This window comes from Ambystoma mexicanum, chromosome 14 (genome assembly GCF_040938575.1).
Source record: "Ambystoma mexicanum isolate Mex_15411 chromosome 14, UKY_AmexF1_1, whole genome shotgun sequence".
Lineage (NCBI taxonomy): Eukaryota > Metazoa > Chordata > Amphibia > Caudata > Ambystomatidae > Ambystoma > Ambystoma mexicanum.
Window position 1 is genome coordinate 671325322 of NC_090940.1, and position 15388 is coordinate 671340709.

At 51.4% G+C, this 15388-nt stretch overlaps 1 protein-coding gene across 2 annotated transcripts in view; it reads left to right on the top strand.

The window, feature by feature from the left end:
- Positions 1 to 406: 406 nt before the first annotated feature.
- The window catches only part of GPHB5 (glycoprotein hormone subunit beta 5), a 64456-nt gene continuing 49474 nt past the window's right edge, over positions 407 to 15388 (top strand). Inside the window, exons 1-2 of one of the 2 annotated variants that reach the window (XM_069638246.1) lie at positions 407 to 527; positions 3442 to 3721. In XM_069638246.1, the coding sequence (XP_069494347.1) occupies positions 3518 to 3721 (204 nt within the window). In that variant the 5' untranslated portion in view covers positions 407 to 527; positions 3442 to 3517. Of the gene's footprint in view, positions 528 to 2769; positions 2947 to 3441; positions 3722 to 15388 lie in introns of those variants that run through there. The other variant, XM_069638245.1, reaches the window with a different exon arrangement.

Sequence of the window (15388 nt, forward strand, 5' to 3'; positions counted from 1 at the left end):
TCCTCATGGTACAGTTAAAAGTTGACTATTTTCTGCAAGTATTACGAAGCTTAGTTCTTTTTTAGAAGCAATGTGGAAGCTAGCATGACAATGTGTGTAACTGAGGCAAGAACCTAATCGTATCCTTTGAACGGACATGGCTGGACTCTTCCGGTGGCGATGTAAAACTGGCGTGTTTCTTGAAAGGGGCGATGCTGACAATATTTGCTGTTTAGTGTCGCGCCACATGCAAAGAACATGCTTCGGAGGGACGATGTTCAAACGATGGGTAAGATGGGTGCAGTAGAACTGAAGCCCCCACCCCTCCAGCGTCTCCTTGTGGTGAACTCCTTGAGAGTTGGCGGCAGCCGTCTCGGAGCAGCCTCTTGGTCTCACGCTTGAATAATGATGCAATTGTCCAAAATGTGCACTCCCAGACAGGCCTTTGGCACTGAAGCACGGAGGAGAGGATTACTGCTGCACTCTCTCCACATTAGCCCCTTTAAACTTGTAGTGAAGAGAGAAAAGACGTCAGAGAGACCCCGAAGGTAAGAGGAATGCAGAGCGACCTGTGCTTTCATTGAACAGGGTAACATAAATAGCTAGTTTTGCTACACATGTGCCTATTTAATTAGCAAGCCTACAGAATTGCATAGCAAATTGCTAAATGCAACATTGCATATTTTATGCCTAGTTAGTGATATTAGTCACCTGTGAGCCGCAAGCCCGCCACGATCTTCCCCTTCAAGTGAAGAAATATTGGCCTTATTGGAGCGCCACACATATTGGACAGGTTGCAGTAGACTTTTCAGATGGGCTGTTTGCATGTTGTAGGTCTTTGCTTGCAGTTTTACTTTGCACCACGTGAAAGCATTGAGCTGATGCTGTTTGTAGGACCGAGCAAGGCGACCTAGGGAATGCAGTTCTTGGGGGCAGTGCATGGTGTAATGGGGCGATTCAGTTTCTCCATTACGAAACCTACCAAAGGAGGGCTGGGTGGAAGGCTGAAAAGACTGAACAAAGAAGGAATTATACAAAAAGATTGCACACTAAAGGAGAGGCATTAGCTTAAGCGCTCCCCTTTCACAAATAAGGAAACAGTATGTCTTTAATAGGGCGAAGGCATGCAGCCATAGAGAAAGCATTCAGTGGCAGCCAGAGGGGCGGTGTGCCGGAGGGCTGGGGGGGTGTTTATGCTGCGTTTAGCCACGCCACGCCACGCATTAGCTGCTCCCACACAACAATACTTCATAAGCAGGTCTCTTGACAAACAAAAGGCGTACTTCTTGCAGCTTGCGAGCCGGCTAAAGAGGACAATACCAGGTTTATCAGCACAAGCCCTTAAGCATTTTCAAGGAGGTGCCTCTTGTTGCAGGAGCCCTCTCTCTTAATGGGTTTATAAGTGAGTCATGCACAAGGAGGTGTATGGGGCTATAATGATATATTTGGCTTTTGTACAGGCTTGATATCCCGTCTAAGCTTCTGCGCGGGACACAATGAGCAGAGTTGAACTACCATGTACTCGTGCAGGTGACTGGCTGCCTGTTTAAGTGAAAGGCTCCTGTGTCCCGCCCCCTGTCCTCTCTGGATTTGACAGTAAACATGGCCTTTTTGAGATCCTTTGCTGAACTGCGTTGGCTTCTAGTGTTCGAATAAATGCGGACCTCATGGTCTGTTGGATGTTGCTTGGTTAACAGAGGGATACTTTGGTACCCCGGAAGCTGAGGGGTCCCTGCGGTGTCACGTGCCCTACACTTAATTCATCTTTCCAGTTTTTTGATATTATGCAACTTCTAACTTCAGTTTTTGGGAAAGTCAACCATGGTGTTCCAGGGGGTCCCTAACAGAACTCGGGGGTCCATTGGCATGAAGCTCGCGTTTGCTGAGACAGTCAATATGAAAGCACCACGTGGGGCTCAGAACGCAGATCTCGCACACGCGCAGACCAAACAACATGGCTGCGGAAACACAAGCACACATCTCTCAGCAGCATTGTGAGAACACATTCCTGGATCAAAAGGTGATCCGACGTGATTCTTATGGACCACTGCGATTCAGCAACGATCATTGCCCCCCCCCCCCCCCCACCCACCTGCGTGTCTCTCTTGGATACACCTCCAGGAGCACTTTTGCCTTCCACACTACCACAAAGTGCCCCCCATCCCCGCCCCCACACAGACACATTCCTTCACGGTCTATACAGCTGATCTGGTGTAGCCCGTGCAATTGCGTGACACATTATATCATTGCCTTGATAAAGGCCCTTCCTTTGGTCAAAACAAGTGTTGGCTGTTCTGTTCTTGCGTGTTGCTGATTCCTTTCAATACTGTGACCTGTTCAGGCCCCACTGGCCTGATAGTAAAATACAAGTGAACATTTGGAATGTTCCAGCACCAACTGGCCAATAGAACACTGTCCCAATCTTTCAGAATGGCCACATGCGCAAAGTTGCCTTTGGTTTTTCTTTACCCTGCTTCTTATAACCGTGGGCACAACCATCTCCCAGCTATACCTTAGGATGAACCCGTCCAGTGCCTCACAAAGTGAAGCTCACCCGTGATCCCCGGAATGTTCCTTTTGCTTTGTTCAGCCAGCACGCACAGTGTTTCCATTGCCAATTCTCCCCCCTCTAGTGCCCCCTCCCCGTCCTGCCGGAACGATAATGCTAATTCCGGTGTGGAACAATGCCTGCAGTGGAAGGGGGGGGGGGGGGAGGGCGCGCCCCAGGTGCCCTCGGCCTCATTAAAGGATCTGCCTCCCTTTAGCTGTGATTGACACATCCTTTGCTATATATTTGTGCCATCACACATCTGCGGCGAGGCGTCCCTGGTCCGCGCTGCTAGAAGCTGCAGGATTCTGCCACTTCCTTGCACGTCTGCATCAGTTTCCAGATCGGAAGCAGCGCCGCCGCCGCCGCCGCCGCCGCCGCCACCGCCACCGCCACCGCCGCCGCCGCCGCCGCTCAAGGCAAGTCATTTCTGCGTCAGTTGCACCCAAGGAAGGACACCGGGCTTCCAAAGGATGCACCCGGAACACGGCTTCCTATATATTATTTTTAATTTTTTTTTTTTTTTTTTTTTTTAATTGGTTTTGCAAGAAGCAAAAAAGGAAACTTATGTAGGTCCAAAACTCTACCTTCAAGACATGCTTCGACCAGATTGATTAAATAAATAAATAGACCTGTCACTGAAACACGATGTTCATGACCGTAGTTTCAAATCGCTGCAACTTCTTAGAACATTCACGGTATTCAGTAATTTTATGAAGAATTTAAAAACACGTGTCGCACTTATAAATAACAACCTTTTTTTGTAGCTGTTGACTAAACGTTTCGTTGTCTTTTGGACGTGCTAAATGTCTTGCTCACATCAATGTGCGCTTTGCAGCAAGGCATGCAGTTGCGGAATACTCTTCCAATGCTTGCTTTTGTAACCTGTTTTTTTTTGCCTGTGCATGGACCAGGTGGGCTTGAGTGGGTGTTGCAGATCGGAGGCACAGCTCTGCGGAACGCCAGCCTCCACTTTGCTCGCAGGTCACCATGAGGCGTCCTCGGCTGCTCCCGGGCTCCCTGCAGCTCCTGGCCCTGGCCTTCTGCATCGGCATCCTCGAGACCTCCAGCGTGAACCTGCGCACGTTCATCGGCTGCGCCGTGCGTGAGTTCACCTTCATGGCCAAGAAGCCCGGCTGCAAGGGCCTGCGTATCACCACCGATGCCTGCTGGGGGCGCTGTGAGACCTGGGAGGTGAGCAATGCTACGGCAAGAGAGGGGGGCGTGTCTGGGGGCACAGTGCGCAGGGGGACAGAAAATGCAAGTGTGCGTGCGTGCGTGTGTGTGTGTCCCCATTTCAGCCGAGTTGCACATTCCACTGCACCCCTAGTAGTCATTGCTGGAAGTTCACCTCCAGTTCTGAGCCACAACACCAAGGCATTGTGGGTAGAGCAATTAGCCCAAATGCAAACCTTTCTCCAGGCAATAGTCTTTGTTGTCTAAGAGGGCAGTTCTATTTTAAACATAGCTCTATATTTATATATATATATATATTTATTTTGGCGGTCCCGGCACTATAGAGAGTATCCAGTTCCATAGGAAAACCAAAAAATGAATTGCTAATAACTTTTGACTTGTATGATACATTTTAAAGAAGTTATTAAGAAAACTAAAAAATGTTGTTTCGGCCTAGTCCCCGTTCCTTTTCCCATAGAGGAAAATGTCCAATGTTTGCTCATGAGCACAGCCAAAACTGCTGGACAAGGTACGTAACAACTTTGGCACAAAGTGTGACTTGATTTCCCGGGAGTGGGGGGCGTCTGGGGTTTTTTCTTCCAGCAATTGTTATAATGATTGACAGCAAAGAGCGTGTCCCCTTCTCCCAAAATTATAGCTATATCTCCCATGGTGCTTTGCAGAAATTCTTATTAAGAAAACAAAGCGCCACAGGTTCCCAGTTTTCAGCGCTTTCATTTCTCCTTAGAGAAAAGTGCAGAGTTGGACCAAATAAGAGACAACTGGTGCACAAAACGTTGACTTGCAATTCAGGACTGGTTTAGGGGAAAACCATCCAGTAGTTTTTAAAACCTATATCGGCCTCAGTGTTTTTTACAGCAGAGTCTGAGCGAGGCTAATCATTTTAGATTTTCTGGATCGATTTGGATGAGATTTTCCAAACAAACAGTTTATTAAGAGCCCCACTAAACTGGACATATTGGGAACGATTTGTAAGAAAATAAAAAAGTTATTAAGAAAACATAAAAAACTGTTTTCAGCCTACTCGCATTCATTTTCCCATAGAGAAAAAAGTCAGTTTTTGAACAGCTGGAGCGTGAAAATGGCTTAGTAGATTTGGACAAAATAATAAACAATTTGGGCACAAAGCGTTGGCTTAATTTCCTTGACTCGTTTGGGGGTAAATACATCCAGTAGGGTGCCCCCTATACCTTAAAACCTTTATATTGGTCTTGGTGCTTTGCAGCAGAGAGGCTGAGAGAGGCTACCACCTCTTGACTTGCTGCATGGATCCGGATGACATTTTCGAAACCAAGAGATTGTCCAGGGCCCCCCAAACTGGACATTCTGGAAACAATTAATTTTTTCTGATAACCGCTGTTATTTTTACGCATTTGTGGATAACCGCGGCTATCTGTAGTACATTGATAACGTGACTATCTGAAAGACGTTTTTAAAGAAAAGATTAAGACAAAAAAGCGGATTTTTACAGCAACAGTGAGGTAGAGGTGTAATGGGTGTGGCCGAAGGGTATGGCTAGTGTGTTACTTGAAGGAACCGAATGGTGCACTATGGAAAGATAGCCAAGACTGGGGTGGGAGTAGGCTTGCTCTACAAAGTTATTCGGCTGCCTTAGATCGATTGCCAGAGTTAAAGCAAATCAGTGTTGCCACGGACCCTCTCACTGTCACACCAATATGCAGCATCCAACATCCATCCCACCATGTTGTATGATGGCTGCCTTCGTGAATTCTTAATGCTCACATCAGCAACAGGCGGCAGGGGCCCGGGCTCTTATCTGATCCCCACCCCCACACGTATAGCAGGAGAATTCTGTGCCGCTCCACATGCAGCTTAGACTTTGCTCTTGTACTTCACTGCAGCTCAATACCGAGGTCAGGCATTTCTCTTCACTGTCCTCCATAATATCTGTTTATTTTTAATGGCTGTATGCAGTGCGTGAATATATGCAAATGGCTGGACTGTGCAAATGGGCTGAGCCTCTACGTTGGCCCACAAAGACCCTTTTCCGGTTAAATTACCAGTTCCGCTGTAGATTTGTGTGTATGCGTGTGTGTGTATATATTATATATACACACTTCCATCACAAAACACATGCATTACAGAACCTGTCTGGCAATAGAGTACTGTACACCATGCATGTTTAGTTTTATTCCACATGCCTACTAGCCAGAAATCTTGGAAATGCTCATGTGAGACCACCTCCTCTGCAGCGATTCGCTGGTGGCATTTATGATCCGTCATTGCAAACCGAATGCCTAATTTCAGCAATATTTCAAACAAACTGTGCCAGAACCGTCTCCCCACGGCCTTGGCCTTGGATTCCTATCCATGCCTCCACCATCCCTCCAGTCCCTCCCACACTCCTCTTTCTGACATCCCAAATCCTTGGCCTTATATTCCCTTCCATGCCTCCACCATCCCTCTAGTCCCTCCCACGCTCCTCTTCCTGAAGCTAGATCACAGCCCTTCCTCCTGTCCTTCCTTGGCGTTGCATTCCTTTCCATGCCTCCACCATCCCTCTAGTCCCTCCCACACTCCTCTTTCTGACATCCCACAACCTTGGCCTTGCATTCCCTTCCATGCCTCCACCATACCTCCAGTCCCTCCCACGCTCCTCTTCCTGAAGCCAGATCGCAGCCCTCCCTCCTGTCCTTCCTTGGCCTTGCATTCCTTTCCATGCCTCCACCATCCCTCCAGTCCCTCCCACACTCGTCTTTCTGAGGCCAGATCGCAGCCCTCCCTCCTGTCCTTCCTTGGCCTTGCATTCCTTTCCATGCCCCCACCATCCCTCCAGTCCCCCACATCCTTGCCCTTGCATTCCCTTCCATGCCTCCACCATCACTCCAGTACCTCACACAGTCCTCTTTCTGACATCCCACATCATTGGCCTTGCATTCCTTTCGATGCCCCCACCATCCCTCCAGTCCCCCACATCCCACATCCTTGGCCTTGCATTCCCTTCCATGCCTCCACCCTCCCTCCAGTCCCTCCCACACTCCTCTTTCTGACATCCCACATCCTTGGCCTTGCATTCCCTTCCATACCTCCACCCTCCCTCCCTCCAGTCCCTCCCACACTCCTCCTTCTGACATCCCAGATCCTTGGCCTTGCATTACCTTCTATGCCTCCACCATCCCTCCAGTCCCTCCCACACTCCTCTTTCTGACATCCCACATCCTTGGCCTTGCATTCCTTTCCATGCCTCCAGCATCCCTCCAGACCCTCCCACACTCCTCTTTCTGACATCCCACATCCTTGGCCTTGCATTCCCTTCCATGCCTCCACCATACCTCCAGTCCCTCCCACGCTCCTCTTCCCGAAGCCAGATCGCAGCCCTCCCTCCTGTCCTTCCTTGGCCTTGCATTCCTTTCCATGCCTCCATCATCCCTCCAGTCCCTCCCACACTCCTCTTTCTGAGGCCAGATCGCAGCCCTCCCTCCTGTCCTTCCTTGGCCTTGCATTCCTTTCCATGCCCCCACCATCCCTCCAGTCCCCCACATCCTTGGCCTTGCATTCCCTTCCATGCCTCCACCATCCCTCCAGTCCCTCCCACACTCCTCTTTCTGACATCCCACATCCTTGGTCTTGCATTCCTTTCCATGCCTCCACCATCCCTCCAGTCCCTCCCACACTGCTCTTTCTGACATCCCACATCCTTGGCCTTGCATTCCTTTCCATGCCCCCACCATCCATCCAGTCCCCCACATCCCACATCCTTGGCCTTGCATTCCTTTCCATGCCCCCACCATCCCTCCAGTCCCCCACATCCCACATCCTTGGCCTTGCATTCCCTTCCATGCCTCCACCCTCCCTCCAGTCCCTCCCACACTCCTCTTTCTGACATCCCACATCCTTGGCCTTGCATTCCTTTCCATGCCCCCACCATCCCTCCTGTCCCCCACATCCCACATACTTGGCCTTGCATTCCCTTCCATGCCTCCACCCTCCCTCCAGTCCCTCCCACACTCCTCTTTCTGACATTCCAGATCCTTGGCCTTGCATTCCGTTCTATGCCTCCACCATCCCTCCAGTCCTTCGCACACTCCTCTTTCTGACATCCCACATCCTTGGCCTTGCATTCCATTCTATGCCTCCACCATCCCTCCAGTCCCTCCCACGATCCTCTTTCTGACATCCCACCTCCTTGGCCTTGCATTCCTTTCCATGCCTCCACCATCCCTCCAGTCCCTCCCACGCTCCTCTTTCTGACATCCCACATCCTTGGCCTTGCATTCCTTTCCATGCCTCCACCATCCCTCCAGTCCCTCCCACACTCTTCTTTCTGACATCCCACATTCTTGGCCTTGCATTCCTTTCCATGCCCCCACTATCCCTCCAGTCCCCCACAGCCCACATCCTTGGCCTTGCATTCCCTTCCATGCCTCCACCCTCCCTCCAGTCCCTCCCACACTCCTCTTTCTGACATCCCACATCCTTGGCCTTGCATTCCTTTCTATGCCTCCACCATCCCTCCAATCCCTCCCACACTCCTCTTTCTGACACCCCACATCCTTGGCCTTGCATTCCTTTCCATGCCCCCACCCTCCCTACAGTCCCGCCCACACCTCTCTTTCTGACATCCCACATACTTGGCCTTGCATTCCTTCCCATGCCTCCACCATTCCTCCAGTCCCTCCCACACTCCTCTTTCTGACATCCCACATCCTTGGCCTTGCCTTCCTTTCCATGCCCCCACTATCCTGCCAGTCCCCCACATCCCACATCCTTGGCCTTGCATTCCCTTCCATGCCTCCACCCTCCCTCCAGTCCCTCCCACACTCCTCCTTCTGACAACCCACATCCTTGGACTTGCATTCCTATCTATGCCTCCACCAACCCTCCAGTCCCTCCCACACTCCTCTTTCTGACACCCCACATCCTTGGCCTTGCATTCCTTTCCATGCCTCCACCCTCCCTCCAGTCCCTCCCACACCCCTCTTTCTGAAATCCCACATCCTTGGCCTTGAATTCCTTTCCATGCCTCCACCATCCCTCCAGACTCTCCCACACTTCTCTTTCTGACATCCCACATCCTTGGCCTTGCATTCCTTTCCATGCCCCCACCATCCCTCCTGTCCCCCACATCCCACATCCTTGGCCTTGCATTCCCTTCCATGCCTCCACCCTCCCTCCAGTCCCCCCCCCCCACTCCTCTTTCTGACATCCCACATCCTTGGCCTTGCATTCCTTTCCATGCCTCCACCCTCCCCCCAGTCACTCCCACACCCCTCTTTCAGACATCCCACATCCTTGGCCTTGCATTCCTTTCCATGCCTCCACCATCCCTCCAGTCCCTCCCACACTCCTCTTTCTGACATCCCACACCCTTGGCCTTGCATTCCTTTCCATGCCCCCACTATCCCCCCAGTCCCCCACATCCCGCATCCTTGGCCTTGCATTCCCTTCCATGCCTCCACCCTCCCTCCAGTCCCTCCCACACTCCTCTTTCTGACATCCCACACCCTTGGCCTTGAATTCCTTTCTATGCCTCCACCATCCCTCCAGTCCCTCCCACACTCCTCTTTCTGACATCCCACATCCTTGGCCTTGCATTCCCTTCCATGCCTCCACCATCCCCCCAGTCCCTCCCGCACTCCTGTTTCTGACATCACACATCCTTGGCCTTGCATTCCTTTCTATACCTCCACGATCCCTCCAGTTCCTCCCACGCTCCTCTTTCTGACATCCCACATCCTTGGCCTTGCATTCCTTTCCATGCCTCCACCATCCCTCCAGTCCCTCCCACGTTCCTCTTTCTGACATCCCACATCCTTGGCCTTGCATTCTTTTCCATGCCTCCACCATCCCCCCAGTCCCTCCCACGCTCCTCTTTCTGACATCCCACATCCTTGGCCTTGCATTCCTTTCCATGCCTCCACAATCCCTCCAGTCCCTCCCACACTCCTCTTTCTGACATCCCACATCCTTGGCCTTGCATTCCTTTCCATGCCCCCACTATCCCTCCAGTCCCCCACATCCCACATACTCTGCCTTGCATTCCCTTCCATGCCTCCACCCTCCCTCCAGTCCCTCCCTCACTCCTCTTTCTGACACCCCAAATCCTTGGCCTTACATTCCTTTCCATGCCCCCACCATCCCTCCTGTCCCCCACATCCCACATCCTTGGCCTTGCATTCTCTTCCATGCCCCCACTCTCCCTCCAGTCCCTCCCCCACTCCTCCTTCTGACATCCCACATCCTTGGCCTTGCATTCCTTTCTATGCCTCCACCATCCCTCCCACACTCCTCTTTCTGACATCCCACATCCTTGGCCTTGCATTCCTTTCCATGCCCCCACCCTCCCTCCCGTCCCTCCCACACACCTCTTTCAGATATCCCACATCCTTGACCTTGCATTCCTTTCCATGCCTCCACCATCCCTCCAGTCCCTCCCACACTCCTCTTTCTGACATCCCACATCCTTGGCCTTGCATTCCTTTCCATGCCCACACTATCCTCCCAGCACCCCACATTCCACATCCTTGGCCTTGCATTCCCTTCCATGCCTCCACCCTCCCTCCAGTCCCTCCCGCACTCCTCTTTCTGACATCCCACATCCTTGGCCTTGCATTCCTTTCTATACCTCCACCATCCCTCCAGTCCCTCCCACGCTCCTCTTTCTGACATCCCACATCCTTGGCCTTGCATTCCTTTCCATGCCTCCACCATCCCTCCAGTCCCTCCCACGCTCCTCTTTCTGACATCCCACATCCTTGGCCTTGCATTCCTTTCCATGCCTCCATCATCCCCCCAGTCCCTCCCACGCTTCTCTTTCTGACATCCCAAATCTTTGGCCTTGCATTCCTTTCCATGCCCCCACCATCCCTCCTGTCCCCCACATCCCACATCCTTGGCCTTGCATTCCCTTCCATGCCTCCACCCTCCCTCCAGTCCCTCCCCCACTCCTCTTTCTGACATTCCACATCCTTGGCCTTGCATTCCTTTCCATGCCCCCATCCTCCCTCCAGTCCCTCCCACACCTCTCTTTCTGACATCCCACATCCTTGGCCTTGCATTCCTTTCCATGCCTCCACCATCCCTCCAGTCCCTCCCACACTCCTCTTTCTGACATCCCACATCCTTGGCCTTGCATTCCTTTCCATGCTCCCACTATCCTCCAATTCCCCCACATCCCACATCCTTGGCCTTGCATTCCCTTCCATGCCTCCACCCTCCCTCCAGTCCCTCCCACACCCCTCTATCTGACATCCCACATCCTTGGCCTTGCATTTCTTTCCATGCTTCCACCATCCCTCCAGTTCCCCCCACACTCCTCTTTCTGACATCCCACATCCTTGGCCTTGCATTCCTTTCCATGCCCCCACTATCCCCCCAGCCCCCACATCCCACATCCTTGGCCTTGCATTCCCTTCCATGCCTCCACCCTCCTTCCAGTCCCTCCCATACTCCTCTTTCTGACATCCCACATCCTTGGCCTTGCATTCCTTTCTATGCCTCCACCATCCCTCCAGTACTCCGCTTTCTGACATCCCACATCCTTTGCCTTGCATTCCCTTCCATGCCTCCACCCTCTGTCATGCCCGCGCCGGTGGCACACGCATTGGCAACCATCATGGACTACTTGGTACTCATTTATCCTCCTAATACTCCTTGAACAACTCCTTTTCAAGCCTTGGTCTTTTATTTCCATTTGCTCAACTTTGGTTCTTTCTCATTTTATTCAATTAACTACATTTACCATAATGCACCTGGCTACAGTCCTCAATTCCTGGCTATTCTCATTCATTGTTATTGGGACCACAATCCCCAGAAGCCCTAGCGGCCAGTGCTGCTTCCACCTGCTCAGGACCAGAGAGGGAGGAGGCAGATTGTCGTCAGGTGTGCTGCCCCAGGTGCTGTCAATTAGCCTGCCTCAGAACAGGGCAGGGCTGTATATAAGCAGCTGTTAAGACGGATTTCTGAACTCTGTCCTGGTGGCGCAGAAGTTCAGAAGGCCAACCCAATTACCTGGAACAGGGTAACCTCTGGACAAGCCAGACAAATCAAGGTCGCGATCGCGGCGGTCAAGACTAGGTCTCAAGAGGGGTGAGGGTGACTGAAAGCCTGCAATGAGCACACAAAGCAAGGACACTTACAAACTACTCCAAGCAGGTGTTATATTAAAAATATATACACATTTATTCCAAGGCCTTTAAAACAATGACCGTAGCGAGAAATCACAATACAACTCCAGTAAACCAACACATACCATACCAATACAATATATATATAAATACAACAAGTCTCAAGCGTTAGATGCACGAAATGTGTAGTCCACCTAAAAGGGAAGGAAAACAGGCAGTGCAAAATAATGCTTAGACCCAGTCCACCTTCAGATGCACCTAACTAAAAGGAAGTCTGAGCCCTACGAAGAGTGGAGCCTTGTGCTCAAAAGTACCTGCACACGCTGGTGCCAACGGGCAAAAGGGGAGTCTCTTCGAGGGAAATCAGGCAGTTCAGTTTAGTGCACAAATGAAGAAGAACAAAGTTTCGCGACTCAAGCGCAGCCTCCACTGTGGGCATAAGCAGAGCGCGCGTACGGAAAAGGGTGCTGTTTTGACACAGCGGGGAAAAGCTATGGGCTCCTGCAGGAGGGTGACCAGTTCCTAGGTATGCTACTCACCGGTCCCCGATGCAAGCAGACCCAGGCTTCTCAGCGTCCGTTTTCAGTCGCTGGCAGGTTCAGAAGAACAGGGGACGTCTCGTCATCGTGTTGAGTCTGCAGCAGCAGAGTTGAGTAAAAGACGTCCCAAACGAAGGAACCCGCACAGTTTGTTACCACAGCAGGGCAACGGAGCGGCCGTGTGTATCTGAGCCAAATGTACACTACTCACTTCAGACCTGGGAACGCCAAGTGTACGAAGCGTGTGAGAGTGACAAGGACTCGAAATACTACACAACCTGGCGGCGGTTACAGAGCAAGACTCCTGTGTAAGCTGGTCAGTCTACTGGACGGCCCAGAGACGCTTCCGAAGGCTTACTGGCAGGAGATGGTGAAGATGCCGAGAATAGCTGTTCCCGCTATTCCAAGGGTCGAAGTACCAGTACAGGCCTTCTGGTTCGATCAAAGGTAAAAAGGGTTTCACAAGGCGACAGCAGTGCAGAGGAGCAGTCCTTCAGCGGGTCACCAGCGATTCCTCGGTTCAGCCTCTTGGTTGCAGGATACTTGGCTCCTGTACTCCTTCGTTCGTGAGAACTCAGGAGATCGACATGGTAGTGGTGTTTCCAGCCCCCTCTTATCCACGGTTCCCTTCGCGCCAAAACGGAGGGGACCCAATGGGAGATCCGCTCATCAACACTCACACCATTCGTGGACCAATCACGGACCACGGTGGTCCCAGGCATTCACACCACCCTAGAATCTCTGGCACCCAGGATGTGTATTGGGACCAGACATCCCAGCCCACATCCTGGAGGCACACACAAGACATGTAGAAGCCCGCGAAAGCATCTGTGTTTCACGGGAAAGTACATGCCCAAATAAGGAAGGCCCCGGGTCTGCTCGACCTGGGGAAGGTGAAGGGAGCAAGACGGTCAGCAGACAGGACAAAGGAGCCTCATGGTCTGGCCATTTTGGGAGCCAGGCCACCATTTTGGGTTAAGTGCGAGAAACGCGCTTAGAACGCCAAAAGGAGCTCAAAACACAAGAAACGATTGCTGCCACCATTCCCGTCCGTGAATCACTTGCACCGATCAGTTACAATCCTAAACGAGTATCTAGGGCCTGTAGAAGGCTAGAGACCCAAGAGAGCTGTAACTTAGCTTACCGTGCCCTCTTGTGTCATGTTGCACGAAAGCCCCAACATGATAAAAGAAACTACGGAAAACAGAGTTTCCCGGTACTGACTGTTTTAAGGGCATGTCAGTTTCCCCGTAAGAAAGGAGGGAAAGCCCAGAGGAGTGCGGCAGAAGGCTGCACTTCTCTGGCAAAGTCGAGAACAAGGTGTAAAACAACAGCAAAAGGTTTAGGGGTTGCCACATGGAAGGAAAATTACCTACAATTACGAAATCTTTCCTAACACTCGCCCCTCCCAGACTATGGACAGGGGGAACTAATCCACCCCTGGATGAGTCTCTTGTTCAGGTCGGTTAAACATTCTGGACAACCCATCAGCATTGCTATGTTGGACACCTGGCCTATGCTCAATAGTGAAGTCGAAGCCTTGTAGACTTATGGACCACCTAAGCAACTTTGGATTCTCCCCCTTCATGTTCATTAGCCACTTTAAGGGCTTATGGTCAGTTTGCACAGTGAAGTGGGTCCCAAAGAGGTAGGGCCTCAGCTTCCTTAGGGCCCACACAACAGAGAAACATTCTTTCTCTACCGTGGACCATCTGAGCTCTCTGTCCCTAAGCTGGCGGCTAATAAAACCAATAGGGTGTTCCTTACCCTTCTCATCTACTTGCGATAGTACAGCTCCTATCCCAGTGTCAGAGGCATCCGTCTGCACGATAAAAGGTCTTTGATAATCAGGGGCCCTGAGGACAGGGGCCTGGCACAAGGAGTCTTTTAAGCCATTGAAGGCCTTCTCACACTCGTCGGTCCAAGTTACCTTCTTGGGTTTCTTCGGAGTTGTGATGGCAGTCAGAGGGGCAGCTATGGTGCCATAGTCTGCCACAAAATTGTGGTAATACCCTGTGAGTCCTAAGAAGGCTCTCACTTGGGTTTGTGTAGTGGGGGTAGGCCAGTCTTGTACTGCTTGTACTTTACTGGGAAGAGGCTGTATCCTCCCTCCACCTACTTCATGTCCAAGGTAAACCACTGAGCCTTGTCCAATCTGGCACTTACTGGCCTTTATGGTCAAGTGGGCCTTCTGAAGAGCCTGGAGCACAATCCCGAGGTGTTTTACATGGTCTTCCCAGATGGCACTGAAAACTGCTATATCATCCAGATATGCAAGACAGAATTCGTCCAACCCATTCAAAACATGATTCACAAGCCTCTGGAAAGTGGCAGGTGCATTCTTCAAGCCGAACGGCATTACCCGGAATTGGTAAAGGCCGTCTGGAGTAGAAAATGCTGTCTTCTCCTTGGCATGTTCTGCTAAAGCTATTTGCCAATAGCCAGCAGTGAGGTCAAACGTGCTGAGGTACTTGGAGGCACCCAAAGTATCCACCAGCTCATCTGTTTGAGGCAAGGAGTGTGCATCTGTCTTGGTGACAGCATTCAGAATCCTGTAGTCCACGCAGAACCTCAATTCAGAAGTGCCTGCCTTTGGAACCAAAACCACAGGGCTGGACCAAGGACTACTAGAGGGTTCAATCACCCCAAGGTCTAACATCTTGTTGACCTCGGTCTTAATATAAGACCATACTTTGTCTGACATCCTGTATCCCCTACCTTTGGTAGGTACACTGTCTCCTGTGTCTATGTTTTGTTTGCACCAAGGTGTCAAACCAGGCGACTGTGAAAACAGGGGGGAAAACTGCCTAAGCAAACTTTTCACCTCAGCCTGCTGATCAGAAGTCAGGTGAGGGGCCACTCGGACACCCTCAAAAGAGCTATCTGAAGGACCACTTTGGAACAGGTCGGGGAGAGGTTCGGACTCCTCTTCCTCAACATCTGAAGCCAGTATCAGTGCTGCGATTTCGACTCTTGGGACGAAAGCCTTCAGCCTATTCACGTGAAACACTTTTGGAGCCTGTCCAGGCCTTCCAAGG